This window comes from Salvelinus sp. IW2-2015, linkage group LG8 (genome assembly GCF_002910315.2).
Source record: "Salvelinus sp. IW2-2015 linkage group LG8, ASM291031v2, whole genome shotgun sequence".
NCBI classification, from domain to species: Eukaryota; Metazoa; Chordata; class Actinopteri; order Salmoniformes; family Salmonidae; genus Salvelinus; species Salvelinus sp. IW2-2015.
The window spans coordinates 15,553,451-15,566,356 of NC_036848.1; the positions used below are offsets into that span (position 1 = coordinate 15,553,451).

General features: G+C 42.7%; 2 protein-coding genes across 2 annotated transcripts in view; both read left to right on the top strand.

Annotated features, from left to right (window-relative positions):
- The window catches only part of LOC111967527 (beta-1,4-galactosyltransferase 1), a 36,402-nt gene extending 32,477 nt beyond the window's left edge, over positions 1-3,925 (top strand). Inside the window, exon 6 of the mRNA XM_023992614.2 lies at positions 1,231-3,925. Coding sequence (XP_023848382.1) covers positions 1,231-1,378 — 148 coding nt within the window. The 3' untranslated portion in view covers positions 1,379-3,925. The remainder of the gene's footprint in view (positions 1-1,230) is intronic.
- Positions 3,926-3,997: 72 nt separating this feature from the next.
- On the top strand, positions 3,998-10,273 carry LOC111967526 (coiled-coil domain-containing protein 88B). The gene is made up of 11 exons (XM_023992613.2): positions 3,998-4,260; positions 4,589-4,821; positions 5,052-5,155; positions 5,258-5,378; positions 5,539-5,610; positions 5,753-5,932; positions 6,231-6,421; positions 6,783-6,984; positions 9,245-9,316; positions 9,550-9,676; positions 9,884-10,273. The coding sequence occupies exons 2-10, from the start codon at positions 4,639-4,641 to the stop codon at positions 9,655-9,657; spliced, it is 1,233 nt and encodes a 410-aa protein (XP_023848381.1). The 5' UTR covers positions 3,998-4,260; positions 4,589-4,638; the 3' UTR covers positions 9,658-9,676; positions 9,884-10,273.
- The last annotated feature ends 2,633 nt before the right edge of the window (positions 10,274-12,906 follow it).

Genomic DNA, 12,906 nt, shown 5'->3' on the forward strand with positions numbered 1-12,906 from the left:
TTGTTTTTTATAAGATACGTTTAATGCTAGCTAGCAACTTACCTTGGCTCCTTGTTGCACTCGCGTAACAGGTGGTCAGCCTGCCACGCAGATTCCTCGAGGAATGCAATATAATCGGCATCCAAAAATGCAGATTACCGATTGTTATGAAAACTTGAAATCGGCCCTAATTAATCGGCCATGCCAATTAATCGGTAGATCAATGACTGTCAACTAGAGGTCGACAAGTCATTTTGCATGCCAGACAACCCCATGCAATATCAGTAGCCTACATTTGGATCGGGTTGGGGATCACTTCGATCTTAAACTTTTTAATCCATACTAGTCTCCCTCATGGCTCAGCTCAGGTGCCTACATAGTACGTACACCATAGACATATTTCATTTACACACACACACACACACACACACACACAGAAGTCCACTCAGAGAGGCCCAGCTCATGAGCTCCATCAGCAGCAGATTTTAATTTAGAATGGAAAAGGAATGTGTTTATGCGACAAATGAGTGCATCGAATAATTCTCTAATCGAATCGTTTCAAACTAAAACATATCGTTCCTGTATCACATCGAATCGCCTTGAAAGAGAAAGTTGCACATCTCTAGGTCCACCTAGTTTCAGCTATATTGGTTTCACTTATCCAGCTCTATCAGATCTGTAAAGGAGAGCAGAAGAGAGGGAACAAAAGGTGTGCACAGTTGAACACTCCCCAGGCTCGCCTTGCCCTCGTCACACAAGGATCCAGTCACTCACTACTGTTTCCCTTGACGTCATTTCTCACGAACACTGGATGACTTGGTCAGCTCGGCCATTCTTCTCTGTACAGAAGCAAACTTAACACTGCAATAAAAACCTCAGAAGGCATTGACGTGCAATAGAAGCCTGGGCAAACATTGACGTGCAGTAGAAGCCTCAACATCCATAACAAATGTGGTCATTATCACACTGGGCCTCAGTGCTCCATCAGGGCTATTGATTATCTATTGATCAGCGGCGGCAGTTAGCTAGACTGTATAGCGGATTACTTTTCAGTAGCACTTTGATTTGTTTGATTGTCGTGGTTAGATTTCTTGAGTAGCGTTTAATCAAGTAGTGTATAACAAGCAACGATTTTTGTGAAATCCAGAGGAGATGTTTGCCATTGGCTGCACCTTAACCAACAAAAAAAAAAAGACATGRTTCTTCAACCACGTCATTGAATTGTGGTTGAGCTGTGTTTTTTCGTTCCAGGTTCGACCGCATCGCCCACACCAAGGAGACCATGAACAAAGACGGCATCAAAACCCTGTCGTACAAAGTGGTGAAAGTGGAGAAGGATCAATTATACACCAAAATCACTGTGGACGTGGGGGAAAAAATGGCTCGGCAAACCAATTAAAACCTGAACAGCCTTGACAACCAATTTGCCACTGTGGTGGATGCTGTAACCAAATGTGCCTTGACACTATAAATAATCATATGCCTTGGACTCTTTGGACCATAGAGAATGACTGATCTAATCAGCAAACAAACATGTTCCCCAATATTCCCTTTATTTTCGGCCTTTGCACATCCGATGGTGAATTGAACTGGGATTCCAGCGTTTCCATCATAGGATCCTTAAATCGTTGACACCAGGAATGAGAGTTGACATTCCGTACATTGACACACTGTCGGGGTCCTATCAGGCTGATATGGCCCCCACTCTACCTGGAGACGGCTGCTGAGACCAAGTCCTTTGTGAGCCCTTTTGTCTTGAGGGGGAGGTTGTGAAATGTCTAATTGATTGTCCTATGCATCGGGGACTCTCAAATAATGCGTTTTGTCATATGCATCTCTTTGCAATACTGTGGATGTTGTCGGGCCAAAGATGGAACTCTGCAATTCGGAGGTCAATAACAAACAAAATCACTTAGGTTTTGTTAAGACAACCAATCTTAAAGGATTTTTGTACTTTGATGTTCCATCAAGATTTTGAACTTACCCCAAAGGGCCTAGAATTCCAAAAACAAATAGTTGAAAAGGCCAAATCCCATGATATTTACGTTAGGCATTCTAATTCTCACTGCTAAGGGTCCTTAAAGGAAAATATTTGGGTATTTGTTTCGTTAGTCTATTGTTGATATAGGCCTAAAATGTTTTGCATGTCAGCAATCAAGTTTTCAAGATGTATAACTTTCAAAATACAGCCAGTATGATGCATTTTGCATCATATAGTTTTTAGGTGTTTTTTTGTTGAGTATTTTGAACTATGTGAAAAGCTCTCCTGAAAGTGTCTCTGCTGAAGCTCCCTTCCCTGTGAAGACCACCATTCAAGGTAGCCTGTAAGGAGGCCTCTCCCTAGTTGGAAAAAGAGGCACCTGAATGTATTGCCTGGTGGTGTTGTGATTGTGTGCCCTGAGGTAAAATGATACTGCGCTGTTGTCTATGACGAGAGTCTGGTGTTGTGATGTAGTTTTTTTTAGTCTGAGATGGGGGGGGGGGGGGGGGGGGGGCTAAAAATAATCCTCTTGTATTCATTGTATGTCTTTAAGGAAGTGTGAGGGTTAGAAAACTTTATTTTTTGGGAGCCTCGATGTAGTAACCAAACCACAGGAGTTTGGTGGCACCTTAATGAGGGAGGACAGGCTTGTTGTAATTGCTGGAGCGGAATGGGGGGGAATGGTATCAAACACTTGATTTCCATGTGTTTGATGCCATTCCATTTGTTCCGTTATGGTTATTATTATGAGCCGTACTCCCCTCCGCACCACATGCCACCACGGGTCCTTATCGTTCCTCATATACATTGAAAACTACACAAGATTGTGCGCTATGAGGCATGGCGTAGCACACGTACAGTTAGTAACTCCAATCTTATTGAGGAAAATAGCCATTGCGATTTCTGACTGGAGAATAGATATAACAGTGTGATTGTCTGTCCATACTTAGGCTTCCATGTTTGCCATTCCTCTTCTGACAGAATTAAGAAGCAATCAGCCCTTGAAGAATCTGTAAAATGACAGTCTTTTTTGCCTTAACCAAATAAACTTGAAAATATAAATTAATTGGTCAACTTTTAAACATTAGGAGATATGGGTGTACATTAACCGCTAAAGCTAAGTCAGTCATTCCCTAGCTGTTCCCCAAAAGTGTTTCCCAAGATGCTGAACTATAGTTAGCCGTTTCCCAAGATGCTGAACTATAGTTAGCCGTTTCCCAAGATGCTGAACTATATTTAGCCGTTTCCCAAGATGCTGAACTATAGGGTCTTTGGGCCCGGTCAAGAAAGCCACATCACAGGCTTATTCAACTATGGTGAAATGTTGCAAATAGAAAATCCTTCATATAGAATGAGCACAATGTACATAGCAAATAGAGGTTTGTGTCAGCTCTATGCAACACATTTCTATACTCAAAATGGGGAGTGTTTGCCACATTGAATAAGCCTAAGGAAAGGCCTAGTCACCACATACCTCCTCACTCTGTCTGGTAGCTACGTACAGACACTCGAAGACATGGGAGTAGTCCCATGATGTGCAGTCTTGCTATTTAAGCCTGGCATGCAGGGCTGCATTATGTGCAATGCATAGCATTATATACTTCTCTCAATCCACCTAAAGATTAATTTTCAAGGTTGAAAACCAGTGTCTTTTATAGGTTGGCTGAAGCCAGGTTTGTTTCTCCCAGACAATGGCCTTTGTTGAGAAAGCCAGCATTATGTATGCCAAGTGTGAATTCAGTTTGTTTTACAATAGTTAGCTGGCTAATCTGTAAGGCTTCTATCTTTTTACTTTTCATGTTTTCCATTATGATTCAATGTATGCTTGTGATTTCTACAAATGCATGTGTCTTTGTATGTCTTTTTCTGGTTTAACAATTTCATTAAAAAATACATTTCCTGGTTTGTGGGAATGTTGGTGAAGATGAAACAACTCATGTTTAGGTCATTAAAATCTTTGATTTATGTAAATGTCTTCTCATTCATTAACTTGGGTCAGAACACTAAGCAGTGGTTTCCCGACACAGATTAAACCTATTCCTGGATTTAAGAGTATTCTTTTTGTACAAGCATTAGGTCAGCCAGCTAAACTCTTAAGTGTCCTCTCGGTTAATGTTCAGTGTGGCCACTGGCCAGTAGTCTCATCGGCACAGTGCAATGGGTGGAGCGTATCCATGGGTTACCGGACGGGACAAGGGTGCAGGAGCAAGCAGAGTAACCCTCTAGACCTTTTTAAAGGAAAGACAAGCCAACTGCTGGTCTACATTTACTTAATGAAGAAAGAAACCACCTCTGTCCAGGTGAGAAGGTTACTACTACTTAATCTTTGCAATAGTTTGACTCATACAGTTATGAGTTGTGACAACCAGCTTGAAGCTATTAACTGTATGTTGTCACGAACATGTCAGCCATTTCATGGGGCTTGTAAACATTGTTCCTGTTACTGTTCAAACAATGAGGCCATGTACAAATACTATCCGTTACTGTGCTACTAATTCTTGTTGGCACTTTCAGTGCTCCATTGTGAGCTAATGGTTTGTGGTTAGGTATGGGTGTGAATGAAAGCCCTATTTTACAATGTATTTGTATAATTGAGTCACTGGCAGTGAAATGGCGGTTTTGACGCAGGTTGGCAACAGTGGCAGAAGTCTTTTCCACTAACGGACCCCGTGGACGATATGATACCTGGCTGGCATCGACTCCCCCAACCTGGGATGGTTGACCTTCAGGCCTTCCTGGACTCTGAGCAGCGGAGGAGAGATCTGGATGTCAGTCTGGCTCAGGTCCAAAATGCCCTGCAGGAACAGAGGGTCAGAATGCTCCATAGAATGGGCCCAGGGGGCCGACATAAACTACCCCAGGTAATAGACAGCTGCTACTGCCACCTGTGCTGTAGTTAATGTAGCCTCTGTCCCTCAAGACGACTGATGCCACTTTCTATCATTTTTTTTCAAAGGGATTCTAAAGGAAGGGAATTTAGGCTAATGACATCTAAGTAAAGACCTAGCTGAGTGGCTTTCCTTTCTCACAAGGTCACTGTGCTAACCTGTGCCATGGTTTGACCCATATTTGTTAATTGCCTCCCCCACAGATACTTGTTTTGAATCTTGGGCAGATCAATCGACAAGTAAACCTCCATCCCAGTCTGTTATCAGAGAACATCTACATCCCACCATATGGTGACCTTTACACAAGGTAATTTAAGAACTATGGTTCTTGTTGGTCAATGCAGTGGATAATGTTTTGGTTGTTTTCTTTTTGTGTTTTGCTCAAGACTTTTCTGTCTCGTGTCCTCAGAGTGGGCAGGCTAGAGATTGACTCAGAGATCATTAGCGCCCAACTGGACCAGGTTCTCTGTTCTGGGGGAAAGTGTCTCTACAGGAATGTACCCTCACCCCAACAGGACAGCTTGACTCCTGTAAGCCCTTGATAATCATAGGAAACTAGTCCCCCAGTGGCAAAATGAAAGTTGACCAGTATGAAAGACATATGTCCACTGAAATGAGTTGTCTTTCAATCTATCAGTTTGACCTCTGTCTGTCAATCAGGAGAAATGATTCTGTACCGTTCACCCACAGTGTCAGAGGGAGGACCATAGTATGACCTCTCAGCTTATTGCTCAAGCAGTGGACATAGGACAACTTCTGAAAGTAAAGCACTCCGTATTTAATCCTTTTAACTAATAACATGACAAAACTGACACGCATTGTAAACGCCTTGAGTTGAGGAAAAAAGTTCTGGAAGGCTGACTCGGCTGTGCTTGGCCATCACCCAAGAAACTGGTGTTTTCAGGAGCGAGACAACCTTGAGCGTCTGCTGGAGGAGTCCAGGGCCCAGCAGCAGCTGATAGAGCAGAAGAGGGAGGCCCAGATAGCAGCCCTTCACTCCCAGCTGTACCTGGCACGCTCCAGCCTCCAGGAGACCCACAGAGAGACACTGGCCACACAGGCAGAGCTACATGGCAGCAAGCAGGTAGAGTCATGGAAGACCAGACCAACTAAACTGGTACAGGGATTTAGACCCAAAATGGATGCAGGCTGTTCCTTTGTACATGTAATCTTGCAGAGCCGGAGGTGTATCTCAATAGTATCTAACACAGGCATTATCTGATAACACATGACTAATTGAAAACTGAAGGGTTTTGTGAACCAGTAGATAATAGTCCCTGTTTTACCAATCATATAGTAACAGTTTCCTCTATCATAAGAATGCCACAATAAGGCTATTCAATATTTTCCATTACTCCACTCGGTTGGCTGATGCTCTGCAGATAAATGAGTCCCTGCTACAGGAGGTGGCGTCTCTCAGACGGAGGCCCGGGGCTGCGGAGGAGCGGGCCTCCCTGATGGAGAGTGACGGACGCCTGCTCAGGGCTCGCATAGCAGCACTGGAGACTGAGCGGGAGGAGCTACTTCAACAAGGAGACCTTGCCACAGGGAGACGACGCCCCTCAGCCTTTGGGTAAGGAACCCCCCCAGCCTCACTTGTAGCTCTGAAAGGATCAGATGGATATAAAAGATATGGTTCCACTTTGCTCTGTGATAGCCTAGGTGTAATTTTCTCCATATTGCTGCCTTGCGCTTATGCAACCCTTATGGTCTTCATAAGGGTAAAGGAGGTAGGGGTGGATTTGGGATTGAATTAGTCTCGACTTTTTTATCTTGAGCTCAAGGGGAAGTTTCCCGTCTCAGTGTTTTCACTCTTGGCAGCGTCAGAGTGCTGAGAGCTCCAGAACAGAGAAACAGTCAGCCTTATAACAGACTAACAAGAAGCAGGGGTTTGTCCGTCCAATTTTTGCGAAACACATCTGTTTGTGTTTTAGGAGCGCTTGGGAAACGGATGTGGAAGATTACGAAAAGTCGGAGGGGTTGAGGGAGGAGAGTGCCGCATATGAGATGCGGGAAGTGGATGAGGAAGATGAGGAGGAGAGGGTACAAGGGAAGGATGTGTCTGTGGACTTAAGACTTAAGATCCATGAGGTGCCGCTCTCTAAGCCTGGCCTACAGATAAAGGAAGAGAACCAGGTAACTGCCTATTTGAGTCCTTTCCTACAGAACCATATCACATGGAGACAACCTAACATATGGTAGTGATGTTCTTTCAAACATAGCTCTCTTCCAAATCCCACTTCAACAGTTCCCAAACTTTTCTATTTCCCAACATACTCCGTTGAATTCATTAGAACATATAAAAATGCTATATAATTGAACTAGCGTTGTTTTTTTTTTACCTTGGAAATTATTAAGCCATGGCTTTTATTACACTCCCAGCACATTGGCTTATTAAAGTACTTTATGTTAAAATATCACTTTATTAAAGTTGAAAAAGTACAAATTTCCCCTTCATGCAATCCGAGAACCTTTTTTAAGCTAGGATGCTAATCATTTTTTACAGTTTACTGTGCTACATGAGTCACTATCCAGTATCACGCTCTCACATGCTGTATAGACAAGCTATAGACATACCAATGAGTTTTATATAGACCGTGGATTTCTGAGGACTCACTGTCTTAGGATACTACAGATAAAGGATAATGCTGGACAGTCTCTGCTTCTGGTCTGTGAGGGGAGACAGGGGAATCTGGAGAGCCTCTTCTCTAGCAGCTGTGCTCAAATCTGACAATGTATACACTGTAATAACCTTTCGCAACAGCAAACTTGTTACAGCCACGGARCCCATGAACAACTTCCATTTGTTCATGAAACACTCATTGTTGTCGTCTGAGGACTCTGACATGTTCTTGTTTTATTGTTGAAGCCGGTGAGGAGTTTTGACTTCTGGCTTACACTAATCCCTATCCCAGACTATTTTTCTCTGACCCTGAGTTTGTGGCCCACGGTGCACTGCCTTTTACTGCCCTGGTCCCTGCGGACGCATAAACATGGTTTCATGGGATATGCAGACTGGGAAGACATTGTTGGAATACTGCAGGTCTAGACACTTTCTCTCACTGATATGACAATGTCATTGTGAAGGGACCAATCAAGAAAATGGGGTGATGATATCTTTATGAAGGGACCAATCATAGAGCAGGATAATGTCCTTATGAAGGGGGCAATATAGACAGCAGGGTTATAATGATGTTATTATGAAGGGACCAATCAGAGAGCAGGGTTTTGACAATGTCGTTATAAAGGACCAGTTGGAGAGAAGGGTTACAATAGCAAACTAAGTTTGCATTGACCGTTTCACTTCCAAGTACACAATGCTTACTCAGGAATAGGTGTTACATAATGTTATTACATTCATACCGAGCTATACCAGCCCTTCAAATGCTTATTCTTGGAGCATCCTGGACTCATTTCCCCCTCCAGTTTGGCTGTGCGTGCCCTCATTTTATTGGTTGCAACTGAGCGGTATGTTCCCAAAACCATGTACTTCTGCCCGAGTCTGGCTGATGCCACATTGCGTGACTCCACACTGGCACAGACCCCATAGACAATCCTTATTGATTGAGGGGAGCTGGAAACTTCCTGCTCACTTACTCAGACTCTCACTCCTTCTTTCTCTCTCTCTGTTACACTCTCACTCAAATTATGAGGAAATGAGATAATGACCCTGTCATGAGGTTTTCCGTTGCTGTCATCAGAGTCCCAGATTTCCCTGTGTTCTGTGTCTGCTTGTTCTTGTCGCGTTTTACAGGCCCCATGTCTGCTGAATTCAACAAAGATACAAACTGCAGACTTTAGCAAGTCCTCACATAGTCAAACTGTCTATGTCTCATGTTAACATTGGCCCGCAATCGACTTCTGATTAGTACACTTCAGATAAGTGCAAACTCCTTTTTAGTGCGTTAAAGTTGCATTCATCAGGAGTTGACTGTAATCCAAAATAACTACAGTTCATACTATACCATATTAATGCAACTCAACCATTCCACGTACAGAACCTGCAGGAGCCCTAGTACCAATCCTCATTTTGATAACCCAAGAGTTACACCAGCAGGTGARATTGATAAGTCAGACCCATTCTGCAGCAATGAGTAGTGCTAAAGAASTAGTTAGTGGGCACTGAAGCACATAACAAAAGTTTACGCGTGGTGGTTGAAGAGACACCTTTCTGTTCCACATAGAATGGAATGCAGAGGACATTTCATYGGCTACTGAATAATAATGTACTTCAGTTTCGCTGGCAGAGAACATCCTGGCAGTGAGGTAGCCACAGATGTCATACTTGGTGGCCTTAGGACCAGTGTTTGTCATGAAGCTTTACTTTATTACCTTCCTTACCCGTCTGCGAGTCTTATTCTTTTGCTGTCAATGATGTGTCCACTGGTCGTCACAGGATGGAGAGAGGGGGCTGGGATTGGTCGATCGCTGGAATCCATGGCAGCACGAGCCAATAGAAGCCAATCAAGTGAGTTCATGGCATCGTCATAATCCAATTATTGGCATCACCTCACACCAAGTAGCCATTATATCATGTAGTTACTTGGAAAGKTATTGACACAAAACTGACTTAATTCTGTCAGTGAATATAATTGCATGTTATTACTGGTAACTGTGCACTTTGATGTAGTGAGACCCTATTTTCCTTGTATAACAGCTGAACGAGGGGTTACGAGTAGATTAACTTGTTCCTTTCTGCAGATGACGGCGCTGGTCATAGAGCTGCAGCAGCTGAGAACGGCCTGTGAAGAGACCTCATCAACACTACTGGTCTCCCCCAAGGACCAGAGGGCCAGAGAGTGGCTGTAAAAGAGCTGCTCTGCTCAAGGTAGGACTGCCAACCCAACACTCCTGCTTTGACTCAGTCTCCAAGAGGCGTATTCTCTCAACAAGCGGTTAAGCTATTATTCTAATAACTCAATTGAATCAATTAGGTATTGAATGAATTAAAAGAATGGACAGATTTCTGTGGTTCCAGTGATATTGCCAAGACCCATTATTTTGTTTGAAAGTCTTTTTTCTTTCTTCTGTATAGTACTGTGTGGGAGAGATGGAGAAGGATAGGGAGGGGCTGGCTTTCCTGAAGAGAGACTGTGGAGATCTTCGGGTGGTACCTCCAGGATCATTGGCAAGAAGTAACCCACCACATTCACATTGATCCTTGACTATGTAGGCCCACATTTCCATTTTCTCCACAATCATCGACGCTTTCTTTTACAAAAACACGTCTGTTTGCATATGCAATAAAGGATGTCTGAATCAAGACGGCAGGAAGCGATCCGCTGAGGCCCTGCGTATTAAGTTGGGATCTCAAGTACGTACTCAAGAACTCCTTTAATGTTTACCTGACATCACCCGCATTGTGGACTGTGTACAGCATTTGGTTTGTCAGTTTAAAATAAATATTGGACTGGCTCAAATACAACTCTGCTATCCCTAGGCCTTTATGGGTATACCAGTTGGACAGAAAAATACCCCTCAAGGATCTCACTCCCTCATATCCTTTACTTGTGTTATGCACAAGCTTAGTTGGGAAAAGGCGTGTATTTTTCAGGCTCCATTGTATAGGCTAACCTGTCAAAACATATTCCAAAGATTACACAATTTACAGTTGGCCTGCATGCACATTTTGTCTAAACAGCGAACAAATATTTACTGTGGCTGGGTGTGTGGAGGAATTAGTCACTTCCTTGAATGGGTCTTGCTCAATGTTAGATCTAATGGTCATTGCAAACTGTGTGGTTTGATACCCCTCCCTCACAGTACAGGAGGTGATTTTCTGCATACATTCATCTCCGAGTCTGACTTGCCAGTACATGACAGCTAGCAAATGTAAATGATGGCGGTGTGCCCTTTTGTGGACCAGTTACTATTTTTTTATTAATCAATGCGACTTCTTAATCAATACAGTTAGATTACTTATTTATTTCACATAMAATAACAATAGAGTAGATATTATCAACCAAGGACGTTGTCCTTACTCATGGGTACAAAATATGTCAAAAATGATCAGCGTAGGTGTTGACTGCTGTGATTGTTCACACTGGGGACAAAATCCCCTTCAACTGCTAAGATCAAAGGACTTGACCGACACACGCCAGTTCATCCCCACCACCATCTTAAGGAGGACATTTTTCCCCCCCAGGTCCTTGGCTATCTCACTCTGGGGCGCCAGCAGCCTGAATGGAGAGAGGACCATTACTATTTAGAACCAGGGGTCGTGTTGAGCGGAGCAACATTACMAAATTGAGGAAGACTAGTGACATCAAACTTTTTTAAATTGAATGACCTGTTGTTCAAGGTAAAAGGTCATGCCACCTGGAAGAATAAAGAGGCGTTTGTGACAATACTGACCTGCACATTAGGTCTATTCCTCTTGGTAGGCCCCTCGAAGGGCAGGTAGGAGAGTGACGCTAGCTCACTCCCCCCTAAATCCACCTTGACGATGTCGCCTGACTTGGCAGTTACGATGCCAAACACACTCTTTCCCCCTTCGCTGGAACATACTGGGAGAGAAAATAAGCAGTGAATCTACAACTTGAGTAGAACCGTGTAACATAGGTTAGTACATAATGGAGCAGGCATTAACTGTTAATTCTGGCCATTAAAAATAAATTTWAAAATTGACTTAGTCGTTTTGACTAAAATATTAAGTCTGTCACATTTTTGTCATGAATAATGATTTAGTCTATTGTCAAAATGACAAAAACAGTCAGCCATTTTAGTCAACTAAATGCCCTTTTAATTTTAGTCACATCACATTTGTTTTGCCTCACTAACCTACAGTAAACATATCACTGACTTCCATGTGCACAAACATACATAGCCTTATCCTATCAACATTTGTCTGCATAACATCCTGTCACATGAATTCTCTTCCCAACAACCAAATTAAGATTAAAACAATAATCACCCCTTGACAGGGCTGCAAACTAACATGTCCCCTGGTGGCAATGGTACCGCTAACCTTTTCAGTTGATGGCATCAGCCCATGATTTGGTTGCAGCAATTATTTTCCTGCGGTGTCATGTAATGTTTTTTTTTAGCACCTTAGAAAGTAATACACAGTGATTTAGACTGTATAATAGACTACGGACATGGTAGGCTATTCAATAACTAAGTGGTTTCATCTAACGTGTCCAAGCAGGAATGCATGATTCAATAGATTTTGATGTGCAACCTAATATAGTGATTGTCAACCCTAAATTCATGACAATCAGGCTGTTGTTATTTTACTATTAAAATAGGGCTCCAGGATTTTGTTGCTCAATACAGATGAATTTACCTACATTTTTATCATAGGCTAATTTATTTTGGGTCTAAATCACCACACGAGGGAGTGAAAGCAATCTAGCTAATGCGTTTTGAGTTAACACTAAATAYACTGAACAAAAATATAAAACGCAACATGTAAAGTGTTGGTCCCATGTTTCATGAGCATGAAATAAAAGATCCCAAAAATGTTCCATTTGCACAAAAAGCTTATTTCTCTCAAATTTTGGCCACAAATTTGTTTACGTCCCTGTTGGTGAGCATTTATCCTTTGCCAAGATAATCCTTCCACCTGACAGGTGTGGCATATCAAGAAGCTGATTAAACAGCATGATCATTACACAGGTGTTCCTTGTGCTGGTGACAAAAGGCCACTGGAATGAGCAGTTTTGTTACAACACAATGCCACAGATGTCTCAAGTTTTGAAGGTGTGTACTATTGGCATACTGTAGGAATGTCCACCAGAGCTGTTGCCAGGTGATTTATTGTTAATTGCTCTACCATAATCCTCCACCAACGTCGTTTTAGGGAATTTGGTCAGTACGTCACACCCCCAGACCACATGTAACCACACCAGCCAGGCCCTCCACATCCGGCTTCTTCACCTGCGGGATCGTCTGAGACCAGCCACTTGTACAGCTGATGAAACTGAGGAGTATTTCTGTCTGTAATAAAGCTCTTTAGGGCCTAATTAATTTCACTTGACTGATTTCCTTATATGAACTGTAACTCAGTAAAATCTTTATTTGTTATATATTGTTTATTTTTGTTCTGTATATAATACC